Source organism: Pinus tabuliformis, chromosome 5_1 (assembly GCF_031772625.1).
Source record: "Pinus tabuliformis cultivar Carrire ecotype Pingquan chromosome 5_1, CPIR1, whole genome shotgun sequence".
Taxonomy (NCBI): Eukaryota; Viridiplantae; Streptophyta; class Pinopsida; order Pinales; family Pinaceae; genus Pinus; species Pinus tabuliformis.
This window is the reverse complement of record NC_142305.1, coordinates 102,961,107-102,988,592: the sequence shown is the minus strand read 5'-3', so window position 1 is coordinate 102,988,592 and position 27,486 is coordinate 102,961,107. Positions and strand designations below refer to the sequence as shown.

General features: G+C 39.8%; 1 protein-coding gene across 1 annotated transcript in view; it reads right to left on the bottom strand.

Annotated features, from left to right (window-relative positions):
* Positions 1-27,486, bottom strand: part of LOC149163645 (ABC transporter F family member 5-like) — a 300,745-nt gene that overhangs the window by 66,568 nt on the left and 206,691 nt on the right. The window contains exons 6-7 of the mRNA XM_089431793.1: positions 22,012-22,113; positions 21,741-21,869 (exon numbers count right to left, since the gene is read on the bottom strand). Coding sequence (XP_089287919.1) covers positions 21,741-21,869; positions 22,012-22,113 — 231 coding nt within the window. The remainder of the gene's footprint in view (positions 1-21,740; positions 21,870-22,011; positions 22,114-27,486) is intronic.

Sequence of the window (27,486 nt, the reverse complement as noted above, 5' to 3'; positions counted from 1 at the left end):
TACTCTTTGCTCTGTTTTCTCCTCTGGTGGCTCTATCTGCTCCTCTTGGCTCCTCCGATAGCTCTATTTGCTCCTCTGATGGCTCTGTTTGGTCCTCTTGGCTCCTCGAATATTGCCATATTAACATCAATGATAATCTATGTCAACAAAACATGAGAAAAAAAGACAACTTACGCCTTGCAAGTGTGCTTGCTGTGAATGATTCCTCCAGTGCCTAAGAGATGGGATCATGGGATTCCGGTGGAGGAAGCGAAATTTTGCGTGTTCGCTTGATCTTCAGTGCATACAGATGAGTGATGAGGAGCCTCGGGTGTTTTGAAAATTTTCTGGTCGGAAGTGGAACTAACCTCAGGACAGCGAGGGCCTGACATAACCATCAACTCAGGCTAAAGTGCCTCGACAGCCTGCGGGGTTTTCACTTGGTCAATAGATAGATCATCAGAGACCAGTGGCTTAGACCGATTAACAGCAAGTGAACCAACATCGTGATCAAATAAAGAAGTACAAAGATCACGACAACCATAATCAAAAAATTCAAGATGTTTTTTTGCATCCTCATGATTTGATGAATCATATAGAGGGGTAGATGAGAAGCAAGAATGTTCACCCTCTGCGTTTCCGGAAAAAGTAGATGAAAAGTCAAGTGGATTCTCAATGAAAGATTTGTCCTCTCCGCTATCAAATGATGGACTGACATCAGGTGTGTTCTGCGAATGATTGGAAGTAGATGCATCCGTGGATGGATTTACACAAGGAAAATCAAGGTAACAGAATCACCAACGATGTCAAGAAAAAGTGGAGGCGCGGACAGAAGGAGGTCATCCTTCACCACGGGTTCATGCTCAGATTCCCAGTCATACTATTCGTAAATGACAGCACAGGTTGGTTGTGCAGCATCAACTCCCTCAATAGTTTGATCCTCATTCACAACAAGTGTAGAGTCCGGAACGAAAGAACACAAGAGAGTGCAATCCCAAGGATCAACAGAACGCGAAGATGGAGGTTGAGGTAACAAATGCATGTTACAACCCACAGGCTTCCAACCAAATCTGCGCAGAAATTGAGAGTAGTGAGGGTGGGAGGATGTGACAGTTGAACAAATGTGTGTGCATGTTCTCCCACATCACTCTGCAAGGGTGGAGTTGTTTGATGAGGGGAAGGAGGACAATCACTTGTGACAGCAACTGTGTCCGCTTGTGATTGCGCAGTGTTGTCGCACAAAGTGTCTAGGCACTGCGACAATGCTCAGAGTAAGGGCTGTCACTTTTAAATCCTTACTCACTCTGTTTAGACTCTCTCCTAAACAAGTCAAGGGTGGTAGTCCCTAGGTAAATGGATGAAATAACCTGTGAAAAATAGACTCTAGGAGATTTTAATGATGGACAACTTTGACGAAAGTAAACGAATCTCAATTAACTTAGATGAATAGATAAAATGCTAATATAACCAAGACACGACCACGAGATATAAACAATTATAGACCAGTGTCTTTATGTTCAATTAACCGCTGATTGAGTAAGAAAACAAGTTATCCAGAACAATTTTCCCAATATGTGACGAACGGCGATAATCATGAATGATCAATAGAAATGCCCAACAATGTAACATGCAAAAGAATCCAAATTTTTACTTAATGACCCAAATCTAGATTCAATTAACTTTTTCAGGCAATAAATGTTTATCGCACCTTGACCATAGAAGAATCATGCATTTAATAACACTAAGGATCTTCAAATTTGAATCTTAATTATTCCTTAGGTAATAACCAAAGAAATAAAACAAATCGACGGGTTAAAAAAATCGAATTTTTAATGGGCCATAGGCCACATTAAAAATTTTAATGTTCAAGCACAAATCCCTTCAAATTATTTTTAAACTCCTTAGTCACCAAAAAAAAAAAAACATTAAATGTTGAGATTTTTTAAGATTTTAAGAATTTTAAATTTCAAAAGTTTTTTTAGATTTTTATGAATTTTTGGCGTCGTTGCCGGAGACATTTTATTCTCGGCGTTTCAATGACATTTCCTCATCATTCTTCTCATTTCTCATCTTTTCATTTGAGCTTGCAACGCCAACATTTTTTGGCGCCGTTACCAGGGATAGAGTTTTTCTGTCCTTGGTTTCCTCGACATCGTTTTAAATCATCTCATCTTTTCCACCATTCATTAGCTGGTCAAGCGACACAACATTTTTTGGCGTCATTTGATCTTTTCATTACTTCATCTTTCGTCATCTCATTAATCATTTCATCCGCACTTTTAGCACCTGGACACATCGGTTCGTTTCTTGTTTGGGTGGCGACTCCACTTATTCATCCATTATTTCTCAGACAAGAAGCCCTCCCTTATATCCCGATTGTTTTTTCCTTTTGGATCTTAGAGTTAGACTCGTGTTCAAGTGGTGACTCCACTTCTTTCATTTCTTACAAGAATTTCTACTAGAAGCTCGCTTCTTGTGGATCTCATGATTTTCTTGAGCAGGTGTCTCTCTCTATCATCCATTTGGTCCCTCATTATTCCTTCAAGCAATTCATCATGGATGATTCATTTACTCCGTGTCATTTTACTGATTTTCTCCATGATATTCCGAAAGTGGCCATTCATAAATTGTCTTTGTTCTCGGGTGGTGATTTAGTCGCTATTAAAAAGCATCTATGCAGGTTTACTCATATAATACTCAGATATTGTAGTTCTCCCCAGTATGATCATGAAGATGTCAAAATGCGTCTATTCGCCTTTTCTTTAGAGGGTGATGCTTTGAAATAGTTTAATAATTGTCCTAAAGATTCTTTCGCTTCTTTACAAGACATCGTCATTGCTTTTACAGATAGATATGGTTATCAAGGTAGCTCACCTTGTGCCCCTAAAATTATGCAACAGAATGAAAGTGATCTTGTGAAGGATCCACTGTCAATGAAAGATTTCAAGACAATTCTCCATATCAGAATGTGCCATCCACTTGTACCGTTGCAAGTCAAATCCATGACAGTGGAAAAACAGGAACAAGTTATCAAATCAGTGTCGACAATGAAAGGGAAAATGATAAGCAAATTATAGAAGAACTAAAGCAGTTGGTTAAAGACATGCAGTTCAATCAAACGCAGCTGGTAAAAAATATGGAGCTTAATCAAGAGAAATTTGTAACTGATTACGGCAAGGATATGAGAACTTTATACACTCAACTAGAAAAACGTGATGAGGAGATGGAAATCATGAAAATTAAACACTCTGATCACGTAACCACCATAGTAGAAAAGTGTGCTCAGAATATGGAGGATATGAGGACCGACATGCAGAAGGAAATGGAAACCATGAAAGGTAATCATGACAGAGAAATTAATTTTATGCAAAGCAAGTTATTAACTATGGATGAAGAAATGACCATCATGAGATTCAATTACAATAATCAGTTGGCTACCATGCAAGCAAATCATAAGAAAGAGATAAACTATAGGCAAAATTGTTTCATGGGCATGAAAGCAAAGAATGAAAAAGTAATAAAAGATGTGGAAGTTGGTCAAATATGTCTTCAGAATAAGTTATTGACCATGGAGGAAAACCATGCCAAGGAAGTCAGTGCTATGAAGGTTGAACACTACAATACAAGTACAGAAATTTCAGCATCAGTCAGAGGATGAAAGAAACAAGGAAACGTCAACAGATCAGAAGCCTCCTTATCTGCTGCAACAAGCTCCATCTTATTATGAGGAGGTCATTTGTTCCATTGAAAAGTGGTTAATTCAAGGTGACCCAAATAAAATTGAAATTGATAAGAATCAGTATGACGCTCACATGGTTAATTCACCAGTCATAGAAGATCAAGTTATAACTCATGACACCTGTGAGACTGATCCATCATTCTTGATAGAGCAGATGCAAAATGAAGAGAGACATGTCATGCATATCTTACATACTTCATCTGAGAGTTTTGAAGCAGAATGTTCCACATCATCAGCGATACAGCCTGCCACAAAGAAAAAGCGCAAGAGAAAGAGAATGAGAAAGCGATTTGATGCATCAGATGGTCGCGAGCAGCTTGATTTTCAAATAGGAAAAAGTCCTACCGTATGCAGGATTGGACATGGCACATCTGAGAAACAGCCGACAGATTTGCCTGAAAGCAAGCAAATGCTCAGTATGCACTATATTGAACGCATCTGATGCCATGGGGCATCTTTGTATTGTATTTCTAACCTTATGCCCTGTTATTTCAGTATTTCATTTTGTAGTTAGATTTGGTTTTTCATGTTATTAGACTAGTTAATAAATGAAGATCTTATATCTTTCCTGTGCTTAACATTATATGATGATTTTTGGATGGATGCTACTTATGTTCTGTTATGTGTTGCGTGAATGCAGATTCTAGATTCTCACATTCCTCCAAAGCAGCAACGTGTCCCCAAGTAGAGCCAGATGTTGACCACTATGTGTCAACAACCCATAGCAATACACCCCCTTTTTCGCAAAAGGAATAGTGCCTGATCGATATGTTCCTACCATCCAGCTATCATCGACAACCTGAGGATCATGTTATAATGTAAACCCATTCTGCATGTTTATAATGTAAATAATCTCAATAGATCCGTTTCGTGTATGTAATTACCTAGGTAAACCTACTTTTCTGGTGACGATCTACATTCCAGGAGGTTTTTTTGTCTCACCGATCCATTCTTGGATGGTTGGCAAAGTTTTCCTTCAGCCTTACCCCAAAGCCGGAATGCATTTTGTCACTGGGATCTTAGGGGAGTCCTAGTGTTCTAGATCAAGTCTATGTAAAAGTGATTTCGAAAATCTTAACTATTTGGTTAGGCTATTTTATTACAAATTGCTTGATCTGCTAGATTATATGTGTCGCAGAACTAGCTAGTCTGTGAGGGTCTTTTGCAAATGGGTTTTTCCCCTTGAGATGTAAAAAATGTGAAATCATGATGTAAAGTCACAAGTGTCTTAAGGGTTGGAAAAATAATTTATCCCCTCATAGGTTAATTAATTAAATTTTCTAGCCAAAATTAATTAAAATCCTAAGCCAGAAATTTGATTAATTCTAGGTCCTAGGTAAATTTAAATTCTCCAAAGGCAAAATTCATTGGTCCTTAAAAAATTAAAGTTTAAGAGGTCCAGGGACTAAGGTAAATTAATTATTTTGCTAAATTTTAAGCCTTTGGTCCCTGGGGTTAAGTCAAAGTCAAAATTTTGAGGAAATTAATTCAAAATTTTAATTTTTGAATTAATTAAAATGCATTTAATTGAAAATTTCGAATTTCCTCAATAATTTAAAATTTTGACGGATGAGATTAAAAGAAATTTTAATCCTCATCAACGGTCGAGATTGCTTTGACGAGGATCACTCGAACTAGCCGTTGGAGGATTTATCTTTAAATAGGAGGTCATTTGTCAGTCAGTGGATCCGATCTCTGGATCGTGTACTAAGCGAAAAGCTCTCTTGTAATCTTTTTATGAGCAATAAAGAAAGACTTTGGGGTTAAATTTCACCGGTGTTACTCTTCATGGAAATGCTGTAAGATGTGCCATTTTCATGCACAGATTCCTTTTTAGCCATTGATGATAGCTTCCTGAAGAGTGATTCGAGTACAGGTATCTTACTCAGTGGCTGGGGTTTGAATGATAATGTAAGTTTTGAATATAATAGCAGGTATCTCTATTAAATATGAATTTTATTATCGTTTTCTCACTCTATGTTGATAGTTGAATTGAGTTTTGCAAGAAAATCTTGATTTTTAAATCATCGGGCATTCAGGGAAGTTCTCAGTTGAACCAGCCAACTCCCGATCCATGTTTTCTGAAGAGCCCAGCCTAAATTTTGATCCCAAGCTTATCATAAGATATTTTCTATGGGTGATGCATGAAGGGTTTTGAGCTCAGTACCTCCTTTAAAATTCAAAATATTTAATTTTTTCTATGCTAAATCGACAGATCTGGCTATTGAGAGCCTCAGATTATCAGATCTGGGAGTAGATTTGGACTCACACTCCCTAGATCTGATAGATCTACCATTCATGTACATAGATCTGTGATTATTTTCAATTTTCTGACTTGGGTTTTCTAGGTTTTAGTTTTTTTTGGGTCATTGTATATATCGTTTGGGTGTTTTATTGTCGTGCGGCTGCATATCTAAAAAGAAAAACTGCGCAGAGTCCAGATCCAGGCCCTAGAGGGTAAGATCTGGATCTCTGGGATTCATCAGCATCATTTTTGCAGGGATCATATCCAAATCTTGCAGTCCAAGGTTTTAAATAATTTAAATTTAGATCTAGAAATTTCGTGAGGGTTTCATTAAGGAATTTGAGGCAGAAGGATTTAACATTTTTTTCAGAAAATTTAAGGGGTTTCTGGGCCACCAGTTTGCTGACTAGTTTTTTTGGATTTGCTGCTTGGTTTGTGGATTTCATTGTGGGATTTCGAAAAAGGCTTTCTGCTGCAGATCCCTCTCTAACCTCTGTCCATTCTTGCAGCTCCAAACCCTCACGCAACTGCCCACTGTTTTCCTTGCTGCCAGAACCTGCGTCCAAAATCTCCCAACTACTCTTCTACACATCTATCAATCCACCTGCGATTTGATCCAACCCTAGACTGCTCCTTTGCTTCACTCATTGTTGCATTTTGCAGCCCTCTATACCCATTACACTGTTGCCATCAAACCTACATTTTCTTCATTCAAACTCAACGTTGTTGTCAACTTGCCCGGATCCCTCTTTCTGTAGCCCTACATCTCTGCAACTCGGATCCCTTTCACCTGCAAAACTTTCGAGCCTGCTCCATCTCGTTGCCTCTGCGTGCCTCTTCTACTCCATCCGTCTCCACTGCTCATTTGCTTTCAAACCCTCACACCATCGAGCTGCCTCACCCTCCTCTCGTCAAGCAATCCTCCACACCTGCGTCTTCTGCTCATTTCTTCACGCTGCCATACCTTTTCCACTGCCTTCACGCATTTCCCAGTAGCTCTCTCCCGTTGTTCTCTCTGCATCTTGGCCTCCTCTACGTTGCCATCAAATGCTATTTCGATCCCTTATCCGCAGCCATATGCTTCTCTTTTAACCCTTCTCGCAGCTCCTCCTTCAAACCCTCACACAGTGCCATCTACTACCCCTCGCCCTTTCCCTAAGCTCCTCATCCGCATTCCAGCCTCTTGTTTTCCCGCTCTGTCGTCGAGCTTTCTCCCTCTGTCTCACCTGCATAGCAGCAAACAAAAAAAAAAATTGAATTTTCCTCATGTATGTATGCGGGTTAGGGTTTAGGTTAGTCTAGGTGTTAGTTCATTTTTATTTTCATTGTGAATATATGCGTTGGTTTAGTTTTAGGTTAGTAAATAGCTAGGGTGTATATATTTTTTTAATTTCATTAAATTTTAACTTAAGTTAGGATTCATTAAGTTTCAAAAAAGAAATTTGCGATTTTATTTCATTTTCATTTCATTTTTATTTTATGATTTTTTATTTTAAAATTCAAAAACTTAAAAAAAAAATCTAATATATTTAAAAATATAAAAATCTAAAAACTTTTAAAATCCTAAACATTTAAAAAATCTTTAAAAAATTTTAAATTTTTTTTCAAAATTAAAAATCATAAAAATCTAAAAAAAACTTTTAAAATTTAAAATTCTTAAAATCTTAAAAAATCTCAACATTTAACAAAAAAAAAAAAAAATGGTGACTAAGGAGTTTAAAATTAAATTGAAGGGATTTGTGCTTAAACATTAAAATTTTTAAAGTGGCCGTAGATTAAAATTTTTAATGTGGCCTATGGCCCATTAAAAATTCGATTTTTTTAACCCGTCAATTTGTTTTATTTCTTTAGTTATTACCTAAGGAATAATTAAGATTCAAATTTGAAGATCCTTAGTGTTATTAAATGCATGATTCTTCTATGGTCAAGGTGCGATAAATATTTATTGCCTGAAAAAGTTAACTGAATCTAGATTTGGGTCATTAAGTAAAAATCTGGAATCTTTTGCATGTTACATTGTTGGGCGTTTCTATTGATCATTCATGATTATCACTGTTTGTCACATATTGGGAAAATTGTTTTGGATAACTTGTTTTCTTACTCAATCCGCGGTTAATTGAACATAAAGGGACTAGTCTATAATTGTTTCTATCTCATGGTCGTGTCTTGGTTACATTAGCATTTAATCTATTCATCTAAGTTAATCGAGATTCGTTTACTTTCGTCAAAGTTGTCCATCATTAAAATCTCCTAGAGTCTATTTTTCACAGGTTATTTCATCCATTTACCTAGGGACTACCCCCCTTGACTTGTCTAGGAGAGATTCTAAACGGAGTAAGGATTTAAGAGTGACAGTGCTTACTCTGAGCGTTGTCACGGTGCCTAGACACATTGTGCGACAACACGCAGCTCCATCACCGAACTATGCTGAATGGCGTTTGAACTTCATCTTCATTTTGGGACAGAGTGATTTGGTAAGGCAATATTCAAATCTTTCCATGAGATATTGGAATTTCATTTGGTTTTTCGGAGCTTCAAACTAGAGTAAACGGAAGCGCTGCCAAAAATCCATCAGCGATTCATGCGGGGCCTTCCACTGTTTTAACATTTCCTTGTTAAGAGCTTCAAGATCAAAATGATGGAAAACAGATTCGATTAAATCATTGAACTGCTTAAATGAGTGCATGCAATTGTGAGGCAGGTTGTGGCACCATTGTTGTGGGGATTCGCGAAGTGTGGTTGCAAGCAGCATGTTGACCTCTACTTCATCAAACTCTTTTGCATCCTCCAAGAATGCAAGGAAGTCATGTAAGTGCTCAAGCTAGGCCACTTCGCCTTCACCATCATACGTGATTTCTGACAAGTGATCAAAAAACTCATTTGTGATTTCAAAGGAATGTGCATTGTACAAACATTGCGGAGGGTGAACTACAACGATATCCATGATAGATGTGCGAAGATTCAAAACAGGATGTGAGGACTCAGCTTGTCATCTGGCCCTCCTTCTAGCACCAGAAATGTTGATGGTGTTGGACCCACCAACATTCAAGGGATCTCCTCGGTATGAAGTCCCAACTAGACCTCACATAGTTTGGTGTATGAGTCCCATCCAATATGATGCCCCGGTTCCCATTGTCTTACAGGTTTACCTTAGCTCTTGCTTGTCAGCACATGAGAGTGGTCTGCTTTGTCTTCAAACAGCGAGGTTCGCGTGCCTGGTGAGTGCTTTGTCACTTGTGTCAAGGTTCTTTCACCGCAGAGGGAGAGGGTGGAAGTGAGTCTCAAATCGAAAGGGAATAGTTCCAACTCTGTCAGAGACAAACAACACAGCAGGACATGAGTAGCTTCCACTGGAGTAGTCCACACGGATGCGGTAGTCACAAACACAGTGAACGGATAGCATGTACAACACCCAGCGGTAAAGTCCACATGAGTGCAACGGTCGTTATAACAAGTTTATGAGAATGGTTATGTAGAGTGTCTGGCGAGATAGCCCACACGGGCGAGACAGTGTTAACAACTTATACAACACATTTTCGTAAGCGTATGAATTAGAACAGACGAAATAGTTCAACTGTCTTAATACAGGTTAAAGCAACATGCATTACAAGTGTCCAAAGAATAGTCTTACAAACAAATACAATACATGTGTGAAAACATGTTGGCCTGTTATCAGGCTTCTGTTGGCCTATTATCAGGCTTCTGAATTAAGCGAATGTTCCAACACACATCAGTACACCATTACATCACTAACCCTGATAGCAGGGCGTTGGAGCCACTACTCGCTCCTCAAAGAAAAGACTACAAACTCTCAAGGCTATGTGGGAGGAGCCAAGGTGAAAAGTCATTTGCATGTACAAATGAGGGGTATATATAGCCAAGGGTGAAATTGACCCTTGTGACTGTTCGACTTCCCTCATGACTGTTTGACTTACATGACTTTTCAACTTTACAAGACTCTTCAACTTTACATGTGGGTCTCTTGGACTTCCACGTTACATTACATTGATTACAATAGTATGGCCCACAGGGGTGATGTGGTCGAGATGACTCATGACATGACTCGACACAACAGAGCTCGTATGTCCATGTTGCTAGTTGGTGTCCATGTCGATTTGCGGTGTTGCTGAGTGATGAATGTGCTCTTGGTGTATTATAGCTTCACCTCCGCATGGCAAGGTGTGCAAAGTCTTCGATGGTCTTGGTGTTCGCTTGATGTTGCACATGCATGTCTCTCCTTCGCTTGTACTTGGCATGCTCCATGTGTTCATCCGTTTGTGAACAAGTCTCCTAGCATGCACTCCTTGTTCATCCCGTTCGTCGTCACGCCATGTCTCATCCATGTACCTGTATCTGCAATCACTCATGACGAGACGACATCAAATCCAAAAATATCCTAGTCTACCATGATGCATTATCTTTTTCTTTCGGGTGCAGGTGACCGGGAGAGAGGACAAGGCTCTGAAACTGCGTAGAGCACATTTCAGGTCGGGATGCGGGTTTCGGGCACTATCAAGGAAAATTGTGCAGAGGTCACTGGGAGGCTAAGATGGGCAGTCTAGATCAACAGTGACTATCTGTGGAATCTGGCTCGATTGAAGGGCAGATCTGCGCAAATTTTCCAGGGAGGCAGTGCAGGCAGTAGGGAGGACACTGGCAGTGAAAACTGCATAGATTCTCCAAGGAGGCTGGCAGCAGGCTGCGGGAGCTTGCTGGCCAAAACTGTGCAGAACTAGGAGGCTGGCCTGCAAGACATCTCTGTGCATTTTCTGGGCTGAGCGAGGTGTCGCGCAGCTAGAGGACAGCCCATGAAAACAGCGCAATTTTCAGGAGCAGCAGCAGGCCGAATGACAGGGTGACTGGATGACAGAACTGCGTAAATTTCGAGGACAGTGCAGTGACAGGTAGGGAGTGCATGTCCTTCATGTCTGCGCAATTTCTTCAGTCAGCGGAGGCAGGCATGCTGGCAGCTTCTGCGCAGTTTTTTGGAGTGAAACCTATTGATTTGGGGTAGCATCGGATGTGCTCTAGCCATGAAAATTAGTGGAGAGGCTAAAGCACATGAGATCTCCAGGACCAAGAAATCGTTTTGGAAAATTCCATCCGGATGAAGAGTTATTAAAATAATTAATATTTTTAATGAGTTCCTAAGTCTAAACTTAGAAAATAAAAATATTAATGGGTATTAATAAAGATAAGGATGAGAAGCTTCTAAGAGACGAAGATCAAGTCTATTCTAATCTTATTCGTTGATTAGGGACTTAATCGTGGTCGTTGCTTCATCAACAGGAAAAGTATAAGAGAAGGTTTGAGGATCAGTTGGAAATACACTGAGGGAGACCAGTCAGTTCGATTTCTGGAGTGGGGCTTGCTGAGAAATTTGAACTAGAGGTCTGGATTGCAGCAAGAGGTAGCGAGTACATAACAGAGAGGCAGGAATAGTGTCGAAGGACCAGCGCAGAGTTTAGAGAGGCAGACGCAGAGCTACTTAGGAAGACGTAGAGGCAGCTGGATTGCGCAATCACTGGAGGGCCTGTGTGGGTGACGTAGAGGGTCTAGGAGCTGCGCAGAGGCTAGCTAGACAGACGCTAAGCCTAGGGGAGGCGTCGGAGGATTTGTCTCTGTTGGGTGAGCCAGTTTGGCACCCTAGTTGTACTCGAGAAAAGCTTAATAATAAAATCCTCCTCTGCTACACCGGTTTTCCCGCATTGGGTTTTCCAGGGACAATTGTCCAAAAATATATGTGTTGATGTGTTTGATTCTTGTGCATGTATTTGTTTCTGTATTATGGTGTGATATCTGCAATAGAATTTATTTTAATATTTACTGAAGGGTTTTCGTAAATAACTTATTGGAAAATAAGTAGGTAAAATAAATCAGTTGCTGCAGTAATAGAATTTTCACATGGTATCAGAGCAAGTAATCAAAGACAAGAAGGGAAAATCAATTATGGGTCGAGATCATGATGCAGAGGCATCTACGTCAGGAGACTCATGCAGATTTTCAAAAAATTGCACAAGAGACAGTAATTTCGATTTCTCTATGCTGGCTTCTAGATTGGAAGAAGAAGTTGCTTGTGTGACAAGCTCTGCATCTTCATAGGTATGGTATATAGACAGTGGAGCCTCCTGGCAGATGATAGGAATCCGGGAATGTTTCTCAAATTATCAAGAGGAAAGGATGAATTTTCAGATCACTGTGGGGAATAAGGCAAAGTGTACTCTAGTAGGGAAGGGTACCATAGTTTTTCAAACAGAAATGGAGAGCAATTCTGTGCTACCAATGTGCTGCATGTGCCAAGACTGGGGATGAACTTACTTTCGGTATCGCAACTTCAAGGCAAGAGCTATGGCGTTTTCTTCATTAAGGAGAAAGTATACGTCAAACACCCGAGCTGGAAAAAGAAAGTACATATCGAAATCAGAAGTAACAGGTTGTACAGGTTACAGCTAGAATCACCAATGGCACTGATAGGAAATAATGGAGACAAGGATTTGAATGAACTATGGCACTGATAGGCAGTAATGGAGACAAGGATTTGAATGAACTATGGCACAGAAGAATGGGACATTTGCACCATGGGGCTATGAGAATTATCAGGAAAATTGTAGCAGGAGTTCCAGATCTTAGTACAAAATGAAATGATGTATGCAGAGGATGTGCTCTGTTCAAGTATGCCAAAGCAGTGTTTCCTAGAAGTAAAAACAAGGCCAAGAGTGTACTAGGATTGATACACTCAGATATCTGTGGACCTATGTCCACTAAAGCTCTTAGTGGCGCCGAATACTTCGTCACCTTCATTGATGACCACTCAAGGAAAACTTGGATTTATTTTCTAAAAACCAAGGACGAGGTTTTCTGTCGATTCAAAGAGTTCAAGGCTCTGGTGGAGAACCTGACAGAGAAGAAAATAAAAGTTTTGCGCTCAGATAATGGTGGAGAATATGTCGATAAGGACTTCACTGATTTTTGTGCTAAGGAGGGCATCAGAAGAGAGTGGACAGCTCCTTACAATCCAGAGCAGAATGGAGTAGCAGAAAGGAAGAACGGGACTATCATGGAAGCAACTAGGGCCATGATGTATGATCAGGATATGCCAAAATTCTTGTGGGTAGAAGCATGCAACACGACAGTCTATGTCCAAAATAGAACTCCTCATAAGGCATTGGGCAAGATTACTCCAGAGAAAGTCTTCACCGGAAAGACTCCTGAAGTCAGCCATTTCAGGATATTTGGGAGTTTAGCATATTTTCGTATACCCGAGGAGAAAAGGAAGAAGTTAGATCAAACTGCAGAGAAAGGATATCTAGTGGGATATAGCAAGAACGCTAAGGCATATAGAATCTATCTTCCATGTAGTAGGAATGTAGTAGTTGGACGAGATGTGAAGTTCATGGAAGATAGGGCCTTCAGAAAATCTCGAGAAATGCCTTCCGAGGAGCAGTCAAAAGATGAGTCGTTGGTCAAACCACTTCAACCAGTGAAAGCCAAGAATTCTTCCTCAAAACAGGAAGAATCACAGGAAGAGGAGGAGCTAACAGAAGCACTTGCTACCAGAGGAAGAACTAGCAGGGAACTTCGATAGATTCTGCGGGATGCAAAAGATTTCATCGGTGCACCAAGAAACAATAAAAGGGAGCGAAAACAGCCAGATAGATATCAGGCATTAGTAGCTCAGGATGGGGAGCCTTCCAGTTTTCAGGAGGTCGCTCAACATCAAGTTTGGTTGGATGCGATGGTAGAGGAATACAACTCTATAATGGTGAATGATGTCTGGGAAGTAGTGCCTAGGCCTCAAGACAGATCAGTGGTAGGTTCAAGATGGATCTACAAGATTAAATACGCTGCAGACGGCAGTGTGGAAAAATACAAAGCCAGGTTTGTGGCTAAGGGGTATGCTCAAAAGGAAGGAATTGATTACAAAGAGACCTTCGCCCCAGTAGCCAGGTATACATCTATTAGAACCTTGATATCTCTTGCAGCTCAGATGGGACGGGAGATTCATCAGATGGATGTCAAAACAGCATTCTTGAACGGGGTAATAGAAGAGGAAGTATAGAATGAACAACCAGAAGGCTTTGAGACAAATGAGAAGAAGTCTCATGTATGCATATTGAAGAAAGCCTTGTATGGGCTCAAACAAGCACCTAGAGCGTGGTATGGTCGAATTGATGGCTACTTTCAAAAAATGGGGTTCATCAAGAGTGATGTTGATCCCAATCTCTACTATCTAGTTGTAGAAGGTGAGCCTCTAATACTAGTATTATATGTGGATGATCTCTTTCTGACAGGTTCATCCAGGCTCATCGAGGACTGCAAGAAGAATCTAGCCACAAAATTTGACATGAAGGATTTGGGACAGATGCATTATTTCCTAGGGTTGGAAGTTTGGCAGCAGAAGGATAAAATCTTCCTTGGACAAGGGAGATATGCTACAGAGATCCTAAAGAGATTCAAGATGCAGGATTGTAGGCCGATGGCTACTCCAATGATCACCAACTAGAAGAAAATTGATGCATCAGAAGACAAAGATGTTGATCCCACCTTATACAGGCAGCTCATAGGGTCCCTAATGTATCTGGTCCATACCAGGCTAGACATTTGTTACGTTGTTAACACCCTTAGTCAGTTCATGGTGGAACCAAACAGGGCTCATTGGGCAGCAGCAAAACATGTTTTCAGATATTTACAAGGAACAGTCGATTATGGACTCTTGTACACCTGAAGTAAGGATATCAGATTGAGTGGGTTTACTGATGCAGATTGGGCTAGAAGTTCAGTGGATCGGAAAGGTACCTTTGGGTACTGTTTCAACATTGGATCAGGAATGACCTCCTAGTGCAGTAGGAAACAAAAATCCGTAGCTCTGAGCTCAGCTAAAGCAGAATATATGGCCGCTAGCAGAGCTTCGTGTGAAGCCATATGGCTTAGAAAACTACTTGTGAACCTATTCAGAAGAAGGATGGAAGAGACCAGGATCATGTGTGATAATCAGAGTTTCATCAAGCTCTCTGAGAATCTAGTATTTCATGATCGGTCAAAGCAAATTGATATTCGGTGTCACTTTGTCAGAGACTGAGTCCAACGAGGAGTTGTACAGTTGAGCTACACTCTTATAGGAGAACAGGTGGCAGACATCCTTACCAAGGCCCTTGGAAGAACAAAGTTTGATTATTTCAGGGAAAAGATGGGGATGATAAAGAATCCATTTCAGTAGCAGAAATGCGTATGATGTTGCAGTGTAGATACAGTGTTGGGAGGAAGGACCAGCAGCAGCACGAATGCAGAGGAAGTTGCAGTGCAGATGCAGTGTTGGGAGGAAGGACCAGTAGCAGCACGGATGCAGAGGGAGCTATAGTACAGATGTAGCAGTGGCAGTGGTAGAGCCATGGGTAGCAGTACAGGATAAAGCAGTGTAGAGGATGTTGGGCAGGAAGGCCAAACATCAACATAGGTACTGGTGCCGGATGATCAGGGTGATGCTCAATTGTGCAGTATTACTAGAGCACATTCCTCGCTAAGAGGGAGTGTTGATTTGGGGTAGCATCGGATGTGCTCTAGCCATGAAAATTGGAGGAGAGGCTAAAACACATGAGATCTCCAAAACCCAGAAATCGTTTTGGAAAATTCCACCCGGATGAAGAGTTATTAAAATAATTAATATTTTTAATGAGTTCCTAAGTCTAAACTTAGGAAAATAAAAATATTAATGGGTATTAATAAAGATAAGGTTGAGAAGCTTCTAAGAGACGAAGATCAAATGTACTCTAATCTTAGCCATTTATTAGGGACTTTAACTCGGTCGTTGATTCATCAACAGGAAAAGTATAAGAGAGAGAAGGCTTGAGGGTCAGTTGGAAATATACTGAGCTAAGTTGCAGGAAACGCTGGGCAGGGGTCCGTTTCCGTACGGAAACGAAACGGAAACGAGTTTCCCCGTACCGTACGGCGTGGAAACGAGTTTCCGTCCGTACGGGCGCGTTTCCCGAAATGGAAACGCGCCCGTACGGACGGAAACTCGTTTCCACGCCGTACGGGCCCCGTTTCCCACAAAAAAATACTTGTTTTTTAAATTTTTTTTTTTCCTAATTAGTTTTTAATTTATTTTAGGGTTTCTAATCACTTCTAGAAACCATTTCTAAAGTTATAAATGAGCAGTGCCTCTCATTCTCTCATCACACTATTCAGCAAGGAGTTTCTCTTGGAGATTGGTGCATCATCTTCTTCAGCACCACCATCCACTGTTGAGCATTCTGCTGCTTCTATTTTTGATGAGGATTGTTATGATGAGGATTAGTCTTTTGTGACTTGTCTCTATAGTTCTTGCAGCCTTATAGTCTTTATTGTACTTGCAGCCTCATATACTAATATAAATAAAGGCTGATTTTGGATTTTCCAGTTCCTATATTTTTATTTTCATTATGTGATGACTCATGAGTAAATGTGATCATTGTGATGTAAATTTAATCTTAATGTTAAAATGTTTAAGTAAATGTATCATTAATGCTTTATGATTGCAGTCTTGCACATATATATATTAATAATTTTTAAATGTTTTTAATATATATATACATATATATATATATATATTATTATATATATTCGCGTTTCCCCGTTTCCAAAATTCGGGGAGGTCGCGTTTCGTTTCGCTTCCGCGTTTCGTTTCGCTTCCCCGTTTCCCCGTTTCGTGCAACTTAGATACTGAGGGAGACTAGTCAATTCGATTTCTGGAGCAGGGCTTGCTGAGAAATTTGAACTAGAGGTCTGGATTGCAGCAAGAGGTAGTGAGTACATAACAGAGAGGCAGGAACAGTGCCAGAGGACCAGCACAGAGTTCAGAGAGGCAGATGCAGAGCTACTTAGGAAGACGCAGAGGCAGTTGGACTGTGCAGTCACTAGAGGGCCTGCGTGGGTGACGCAGAGAGCCCAAGTGTTGATGCAGTGAGGTAGATGTTGACGCAGAGGGTCTAGGAGTTGCGCAGAGGCTAGCTGGACAGACGCTGAGCCTAGGGGAGGCGCCGGAGGATTTGTCTCTGTTGGGTGAGCTAGTTTGGCACCCTAGTTGTACTCGAGAAAAGCTTAATAATAAAATCCTCCTCTGCTGCACCGGTTTTCCCGCATTGGGTTTTTCCGGGGACAATTGTCCAAAAATATCTGTGTTGATGTGTTTGATTCTTGTGCATGTATTTGTTTCTGTATTATGGTGTGATATTTGCAGTAGAATTTATTTTAATATTTACTGAAGGGTTTTCGTAAATAACTTATTGGAAAATAAGTAGGTAAAATAAATTAGTTGCTGCAGTAATAGAATTTTCACAAAGCCTGGGGTCACTGTCCGATCAAACTCTCTGGTTGACCAGCGGGAAGCTTGATAGATTTGCTTGCGGGCAACACATATTGAGATGCCTTGCTAAGAAACTTTCGCGTTGTTCTAGGTGACAGTCAATCAAGTCGATTCCAAGATTGCGCAGTGCAGACTGCCTCGGAGGCAGCCTCAAGCTCTATGCAATTATGGGCAGCAGTACATGATCACTGAGGGCTGAAACTGTGCAGTGCAGCTCAGCAGAGGTCTGACTAATGGAGGATGGTCCGGTTGACAGACTTACGGAAAATTGGTTGTGTGTGAGCGAGTGAACTTGTGCATGCACAACCTTGTAAACACACACTCAACATGACTCGACGACAAGACACCTCAAACCATCAAGACAACATACACTCAGTGTGACTGACCGACGGATGCGAGCGACAAGCGCGACACTTGAGATAGACATTTGAATGACCGTGACGACACTTGCGCGACAGTGCTTACAACATCGTGTGTGAGTGCGATAGATGTTTACATAGCAAGCACAACTCAAACACAACCTTCAACATCACCAAAACGAGGTCACAAGCATGACATAGCAATCAACATGCCAAAGACAACAGTTGGTCAAACAAGTGAAAAAGAAGCAAGACATGTAGAAGAAACACAAAATAATTTTTCGTGTTTGCACACATGCATGTTACTAAGGACAGGATGATATGACAATGACAAGCAGTCCTGCAAACTCAACTAAGAGGTGTACTTCGAAAGGTGTTCTTTACTTACCATACTTACCCTCAAGATGATCATGCATCCGACGGAGTTTGCATGCAGTCTTGATCTTTTCCATTACTTGGTTCCTTGGTCCTTCTCCTCAACTCCTTAGAAGCAATTTCAGCATGTCACCTTGTCCTATAGTCACTGAGCGGTAGATCTACGCAATTTCAGCCGATAGTGATTGCTGTCGGAATGAGGCCCTGGGAGGCCCGTTTACGCAGTTTATCCATGCAAGACAAACAGGGCAACATGTACAACGCTGCACAATTTTGAGGCACACGACATTGCTGCGGGATGGAGGTCCTGGGAGGACACCTCTGCGCAATTTTTGAGTGCATTGCACCTGGACTGCTCTGCCCATTTTTGGAGAGCAGTGTTGGTTGGGGTCTCTGCGGGCTGCGGGGTTTCAGCGGGCAAGAGAGGTTGGTGTCTCTACGCACTACGGGGAATCAGCTGGCAAAGTGAGGAAGCTTGATGGTTGCAGAAGCAAAGCGCACAGTTCCGGGAAATTGGATGAGGCTAGGTTGCTCGAGAAAATGGATAAGTGTGAGATCAGTGAAACATATGTAAACATTGATAGGACTTAACTGTGATCGCACACAGACACTTAGTGACACAACGTAGACCATCCAGAATGCATAAGACATACTTTGCTTAATGCAACAACCTTCGTGACAAGAGTGCGTGAAGTGAGAGTGAAACATGTTTATGTGATGACGACCACTCATATGCACACAATTCCCTTGAAGCAAAACAACATTCCCTTTGCATGACAAACAACAACCCCTATGCCCGAAAATGACACATGTTGCATAAAGATGAGAACGCGGACAACTCTTAGGATCAAGGAGGGGAGCTTGAAATCATTAGCTTACCAATAAGTGACCAAGGATGATTGATCGCAGGATCCAAGGTAGGCTCCGAAATTTGCATGCGAGCCAAAATTTTGGAGGGTGGTTGTAGCCGCTACAACAGGATAATAAATGCAAAGAAATACTAACTCAAGATTAGATCATAAGAAGTAATTGTTTGTTTAGAGGATCCTTCAAAAATTAACAAACAAACCAGAGGAAGTGGAATTGAGCCCATTGGATATTGGTTTAGGCAATTTGAAAAATAAATAAAACATTTGAAAGTAAAAGAAGCACAGAGACACAAGATGGAAAAATAATTTATGCACATTGTTATTCTCAGTCTTATAAGAAATTTAAGGGACACCAATTGAATTTTATTTATTTCACAAAGGATTCATGTTAGCGAAATTGATAGATAGGCCTTATACATTTTGTTATATTCCCAGCGTTATAAGCAATTAAAGGAACAACAATTGCATTTTATTAATTTCACAAACAATCCATGTTGTCGTAATAGATAGGCCATAGGCCAATAGTTTTTGGATCACTCTCCAAATGACGTTATCAATTTGAGTATTGGTGGCTTCACAGTGATCAATGGGAACAAATCTCTTGGTCTAGTTTAGTGACTAACTAAAGTCTACTTTGTTTTTATCTTTCCCCCTACGTTTGGTTAAGTTTCTCTCTTAGTTGTGGTATAATTTACTCTCCCTATCTTCATCTCCAAGGTTGTACTTCATTCTCAATGATTTACCCATTCTAGGTATATCCCCCACCTTTATTTGTTACTATGTCATTTGCTTATTTCTTTTACAGAGATGACCCGGGCACACTCTTTATTTTGCTATTATTACTTTGTATATTGTTGAATTCCATTGACCGGTTTTAGTCATTACTAGACCTAGGTTGCTTGGAAGTGGGAACGGAAGCAGAAGCAGGAGCAAGGAGTGACAATTTTCAAAAGCTTTCGGGTCAGGAGCAAATCGGGAGCGAAACTTATATAATATATATTTTTATATATTTTGATGCATATATGTCAACAAAAGCATGTAGAATGATGAATTAGTTATAAAAAGCATAAAAACATGGATTAAACAATATAACTTCAATCATCTAGTAGACATGGAATCATCAACATGAGCTAAATAAACATCATCTAGCTCAGAGTCTAAGGACTCCTCAGACTCCTTTGCCTCCTCAGTAGTAGTAGTGGTAGTAGTAGCAAAACTAGACATCAAAACTACAAATCACTGATCAACATGATCACTCATGAAACTCATCATTGATTAAGCACCACTACGAATGGAATCGTCAACAAGAGCTACATAAACATCATCTAGCTCAAAGTCTTAAGTCTTGGATTGCTCAACCTTATAATATCGTAGAAATTGAAAAAGTTTAACATGCCTAACCAATGATTTTGGTTTGAGTGAAGGGTTCATCTCCTGAACTATATAATATGGTAGAAAAAGCTTAGCATGCCTAACCAATTATTTTCCTTTGAGTAAAGGGTACATTTTAGTTAAGGCCATGGTAGAGGAGTTTAACAAGCAATGTCACCAACATCAATCAAGTTCAACAATCAATAACACCAACATCAAGGTACTTAAAGGGCTTCATGCTCTTGATCAAATGTGAATCCCATATCCTTATGTATGATAGAATCAATTGGAAACATTGCAATCTCGAAACCTTGAAATCCTGAAAACCATTAAGTCTGCTGGGTTTTTAGTGATATTTAAAAATCTATTTTCTCCATATGAAATCCAATGAGGTCGAAACCACTCTCAAACAACCTAAGCATTTCATGGTAACGTTAAAAATTTAAGTAAAAGGATCTTTTACTTTAAGAATTTAACATTACCATTGATTGTCAACATTGCTAGGGTTGAGAATCTTAACCACTTGTGGAAGCACTAGGGAGGGAGTGAATTTTTTTTGGTAGGAACGACCAGGGAACGATTTTTTTTGGCGGGAGCGTGCTCCTTGGGTCGCTCCCTAAGCGCTTCCATTCAAAGCGTGCTTCAAGAGCCAGGGGGGTTGAGGGGGGTGCTCCCCCACAGCCCTGTATTGGACATTAATATTTTGGACATTTCAATTACATTACATTGGAATAAGTTGCTATAATTATAATTCTTCTACCTCTCTTTATAATATGAAATTGCATTTGTACGATTTTTCCTTCTTTTAATTTAGATGCACTTTGATTGTTGTCATCGCCCACACACACTTTAATAAACATGCATCTTAATCAATGGCTTCAAATATGATTCTTCTCTCTCTCTCTCTCTCTCTCTCTCTCTCTCACACACACACACACACACTTGCAACCACATAACTTTGCCTTCTTTCTATTTCAGATGCACTTGGACATCAGCCACACATGCTTCAATAACTCACATCAAATTCAACTGCTATGGAGATGATTCTTATCTCTCTTTTCATACTATGCACTTGCAGCAGTATGATATTGCCTTCTTTTAGTTTTAGAAGTACTTTGATACCATGTATGCACTCTTCAACAAACAGGCATCCCATTCTCTACTGATCTTTTCGCTACTGCTATTTCTCATGAAAATAAAGACATCGTAGTTTCTAACAGCCTTCTAAACAGCATTAAAAAATTTCACTTTGAGATGTACTTTAGTACAAGGCCACTAGAGAATGATAAAATATAGTTCCTATATTGGCATTAAAGAACATTCTAATCTATTATTTATCTAGGCAACTTTCAATATTATGCTAACATGACTTCTTGAACAAGGGAATGCAGTACTTTGTACATAATTGGCAGTTCCAGCAAACGAACCAAAAAAGGAGTAAAGTCTCAAAGGTATATACATTATAATCACCAACATAATCCCACAGCATTCCATCTTTCACCTCCACCACTCTATTGACTATTTGTCTCAAAAAGTATCGATCATGGGACACTGCAATAACTGTTCCACGGTACTCTCTTATTGCTTCCTGATCATTGGATTCTAGTTAGTATGTCAAAATTTTGTGCTTTCTAAGTTCAAAATTAAATTTCATGACTAAAGTGTTATGAAGAGAAAGTGTCAGAGGACTTCTTTTAGGTATGATGCAAATTAAAGTTCAGTATTTTCACCTCAAGCAGCTCCTTTGAAGGTATGTCAAGATGATTAGTCGGCTCATCCAACACCAGCAACGTTGAAGGAGTGACCATGAATTTACAGAATGCAAGCCGTGCCTGGAACAATACATTTAACCCCGTGCTCAATCTTCTTATAGTTAACATTTGTTTAATCAGACATAGAAACTTTAACACAAAAGAATAAAATTACAAAAATCTAACAGTAGATGATACTCAGCAGTCAGCACAAAGTAGCAATCATTGTTAAAAGACAGTAACGACAAAGAGAATAAAATCATAAGAGGCTTCATAAATTATGCAATAGGAAATTAAACATACAGACTAAAGCTATCAATTGTTGAAAGTTGAAACACAAAGGGTATCTAAATAAGCTCAACGACAAAATGAAATGACAAAAAAGGCATGAAGTCTAACAATACTTGGCAAGAAGAAATTAGAATCAAAGGTGTTTTATTTCAGCTTCCTCAAGAATATAACGAATGACAATCTTATTCAAAGATCAGGCATGACTGAATGGTTCTGATTACAGCAATTTTTTATCTATTTCATTTTAATGTCAAGTACTGAATCCCATTGTTACCAGAAATGGAATGGTGAGGCAGTGTTGCAGGGTGAAACAAATCAAAAATGCCACTTCCTATTCACAAGCAGTCTGGAAGCATATCTTTCAATACATCCTCCTGTTTATTCTCTTGCTATGGTATAATCCTGCCAATGCTTCGAACATCTCCTTGGCTGTCCTTTTCTCAATTGAGGGATCAAATGATTCTTAACGGCATCCATAAGTACCCTCTGCACCTTTATCCCCTTTTTGCTAGAAGGGCCTTCTCTTGAGGATCTGATGACTCCAGGGTCTCAGTCTCAACAATCTCCTAGAGATCACTTTCACTGAGTACCAAGGTGACCCTAGCCTTCCAAGGTAGGAATTTTGACTCTCCGTCTAACCTGGTATCATACCAAAGACCCACTACAGCCATTTTTAACCAAATCTTGCCAAAAACTTTATGAAGCATATTTTGCCTAGTCCTTAAGGGACCCACTACCAACTCCTCTATGCTATCTGCTAGTGGTTAGCAAATATGCTAGCTACAACTCCACCCTACCTCCCTCAGCAGCTCCTCTACACAGCTACATGTATTTTCCACTAGTCTACTGTATCAAACCTCCAGCACCTCTACTCGTTCTGATTCGTATATGCTTATGGTCGTCTGACACTCTCAAGTTGTTGGATAGTTGTGGAAGCTACTCGACAATTGTGCCACCACTCGCAGTTGTTCCCTCTTCCCTCAGCACAACTCAAGTTTGACCTCTTTTGTCGACCTAGTCTCCAGCCTTGATGTGTGTTCTATCTTTCATTGTGTAGCATCACTCAGCAACCAATCAGCCACTTCCTCAAGCACTTGAATCACCAATGCCTTTCTTCAGCACCCTCTCCATTGTTCAACCCAATTGGCGACCCCCAAACCTTTCAACCTCTACTACTAGCATTATCTAATCCTCTTCCGCCACCCAAACTTTGACCGTCCGATGCTTTCCTTCGACACTTGCTTCTTCAGTGTCGGTTGGCCCAAGTGACTGGTCCTTTTTTTTATTGGTTAGCGGCTACTCCCTGCAACCGCCCGAACCTCTGTCACCCTCAACTATGGCCTCTATTAGCAAATCTGACCGACCGCCTACTCTAGCCCTAGCGCATAATCGATCTTCTGCAGTTTCTCCTTATCGACCACTTTGATGGGCCACAACTACTAGCGGCTACGGCTACTTTTCCTCAACTCCCTCATGCAAACTTTGGCCACTAGGTGGGTTGTCAAACCTATCAACCACACAATTGGTCCCCCACTTTTCTTTTCTTTTTTTATATCTCAAAAATTGAGCCCCCTACTTGCATAGCTGCAGAAAAATTTCAAACTCAGCGCTGGCCAATTTCTTCAGCCCAAAAATAAAAGTTTTTCCTTCATACGATCACTACCAAACTTAACTTGGAGATCCTATACAAACCTAGGTTCCTGTAATTCTGAGAACGGTTTTCAGAGATCAAGCTCTAATACTGTGTTAATTCCCATTAAACCTAACATCGTTGAAATATTAGCCTAGCAAAAGTGAGAACTATTGAATAAATTACACAACTAGGTTCTTAACATTCAACGAAAGAAAAAATAAAATAACCAATCTCATTAAACAACACACAAATTCTACCCAATCAAATTTTTTCATTAATAATCCACACTTACTTGGGCTTTCAACTTGGGATAATGGTCCAAGTGGGAAAATACAAAATACAAAATAAAATTGGATATGATCCAATCAATCTACCCTAGATCGGTGTTCAATCTTCTCTATAGATCTGGACCTTTAACCTCCTTGCACTCCCTCAGACCCAGCACATTGTTCACGGAGATGCCTCTCTCAATCTTAGGTTGATGTAATGTGTCTTTCCCATCTCCCTAACCCTAATCTCCAAAGTGATTAATAGCCAAGATTAAATCTTGCCTTACTTGACATCAATAGTTGAGATTAAAACATATTCACTAAAGTAATTTACTGTTAGTTTTTGTAGCGTTGGAGGTGTTCTAGTCTCAAAACCTTGTGGAGAGGCTAAAACACAAGAGTTCTCCAAAACCCAGAAATCATTTCTGGAAATTCCACCTAGAAACAGCTCAATTAAATTAATTGACCATATTTTAATTTTTTCCTAAGTCTAACTTAGGGAAAATGGTTAATTGATAGTAATTAATTGAGAAAGGTGTGAATTATATAGAAACTCACACAGATCGACTTGGAGATGATCTCAGCCATCGATTAAGTTTTAATCATGGTCGTTGGAGTCCGAACTGAAGATTTTAAGAAGAGGTCGATGGGTAAGATGGAGAACACGCAGATACTCAGTTGCCTAGGCAGTTTGAATTCTAAGTTGCAGGAGTGATTCAGCAGTGGAGATCGAGCCAGTGGATGAGTAGCAAGTGGCAGAAGAGGTCAACAGTATCTGGAGGAACGATTTCTAGTTCTAGAGAGCCAGAAAGAGGAGGCCGAAATTTATTTCCAGGAGACTCCACAAGGGTTGCACAATGCCTCAAGAAGGTAGTTTGATTTGGCTAAAGGGAACATCGTTTTCAATTCCAGAGGCCGGGAAGATTTTCCAAAGTGCCAGATAGACATTTTCCCATTCAACAGCAGGCACAACAGCTTGATTGGCATCAATTCTAGGCCAATCGTGTCAGGCTCTGCGCAGAGGGGACGCAGAGCCTGCGCAGGGGTGTTTGGACTACTTGCTTTTCAGAGGCCAAACAGTGCCAGGATTACTTGGAGTGAGGGTAAAAATTTTCTCAGTAATTTTTCCAGTATTTCTCTTGGATAGAATCGCCAATTTGGCGATATTTTATTGTACTCAGAATTTATGCTGCAAATAATAAAATATAAACCCTCAGTTGTTGCACCAGTTTTCCCACATTGGGTTTTTCTGGGGACTTTTGTCCAAATACAACGGTGTCAAATTTTTATGTGTGTGCTAGTATTTCTCAGTTTCAATTTTTGCTTCCGCGGTATTTTATTTGGTGAAGAAATTGCAGTGTGAATATTTCGTTATTTTGTCATAAATAGAATAAATTGCATAATTAATTTACCAATTACAAGAAATATTTACAGTGGCTGCATTTCAAGGAATTTTCACATGGTATCAAAGCATATTTAACAGACAAGAAGGTCAAAAGCGGAAGAGAGAAAATTTCATTGTTCAGAGGCAGCAGCAAGCAGAGATTTTATGGGGTGCGTAGTGCCTAGCCAGGCGGTGCGAATTGTTGGACAGAGGGTTCAATTTTCAGTTGCAGGGTTGCAAAAAATTCGACTTGTCCAAAAAAGCGATACCAGCAAGCAGAGAGAACACCAATAGCACAGATTTTCGCAAAGTAGTTATCTTGTCTAGGCACAAAGGGTTTTGCAGCAGTTTACAATAGCTAAATCAGTGCCAAAAGGAAGAGAAAGCGCACACACAAAGGGAATTCTCTCAGAGGGTTTCTAGTTTTAGAAATCCAAATTTCCAGTTGTAGTCGGCAATTGCAACAAGCAGATTTTCTCACTCCAGGAAGGAGTGTGAATAACAGAGCTAGTAGCCGAGCAGGAGAGAGAGGGAGATTTCCAACCTGTTGTACCTGTTTCCCATAGGCAGTCCTTGGCTACAAAAACTACACCACGAAACGAACTCGACCAGTCTGTAGAATCAAGCTGGCCCTTGAACCAAAGGGGGCTCTCTCAATTGTTATGAAGCTTTGTTTAACGTTGTTCACCTGTCACTGAACAACAGCCTATGAAGCACAATGGCCAGATTTAGGATTTAATGGGGTGGTTGCTAATGATTGCACAATTCTTGTTCATGAATAAATCCCTCTCTTGCAGAGTCCTTTCTCAAAGTGTCAGCTTCCAACCTGACAGAAGAGCTTAACTTTTAAAGAATTTGAAAGAAGAATATAAGGGGATTCCTAATAATTAAGGAGTCAGACAGAATACTTAATTAACCAGGCAAAATTGGATGCGTGTAGAATACTTCTATAGCCCAACAAAACACATTCAGGAGAAGATAGAAGGACAAACAATAACCAGTTCAAAGAAGAGCTACCTCAGATAGACAGTCCAATATACTAATCTCTTTAAACGATTATAAATTTGCAGGGGATTTCAAAGAGATTGAAACTCAATCTATTCTTACCCAAATCTCCTATAATACTTTGGACATGTGCAGAAAACAAGTTATGGAAACACTAGAAAAAACATACTAGAAACACAAATTCTTTCATAAACTGGAGCCAAAAGGCTTTGATTTGGAATTCTATAATAAAAGTTTTATAGAGCTGAAAGGTTTTGGCATCAAAAGCCAACCCCTGTTTATTACAAATGATGGAATATATAGAATAAACTTCTCCTAAATTGTTACAATATTTCTGGAATAATATCCTAAGCAATATACTAAAAATAAAACAATCCCTGGATACTCTGCCAAAAATTTGGAAATGTTTAGAAGTATTGTGCCTTAATATCTAGAAATTAGTTGAATGATTGTTGAAAATCTGCAGAATGATCCTCAATCTATTGATCTTCTGCTGCTAGGTGTCTTCTGAATGCTGATATCTCCATGCCCTTGAAATCTAGAGCTGTTGATTCTGCCATTTGTCTTTCAATTGATAATTTTGTGCCTTAAAATCTGGGGTTTGTGAAGTTGTCACTGAAGATCTGCCTGGAATGATTTTATGTCACTTTTTGACAATGCTTCAGCAATGTCATAAAATATTTGGAAGGAAATATTTTATAAACGTTTTCAAATATTCTGTAAATGAATTTTATATTTTTCTATTATCATGTATTTACTAAATGAAATTCAAAAAATATCTCTTCAAATAATTTTATTAAATAAATTCATCCACTCATTTGAAATTATGTGTTGTTTTTCCATCTCTTATATTTTAAAAACCATGTGTTGTT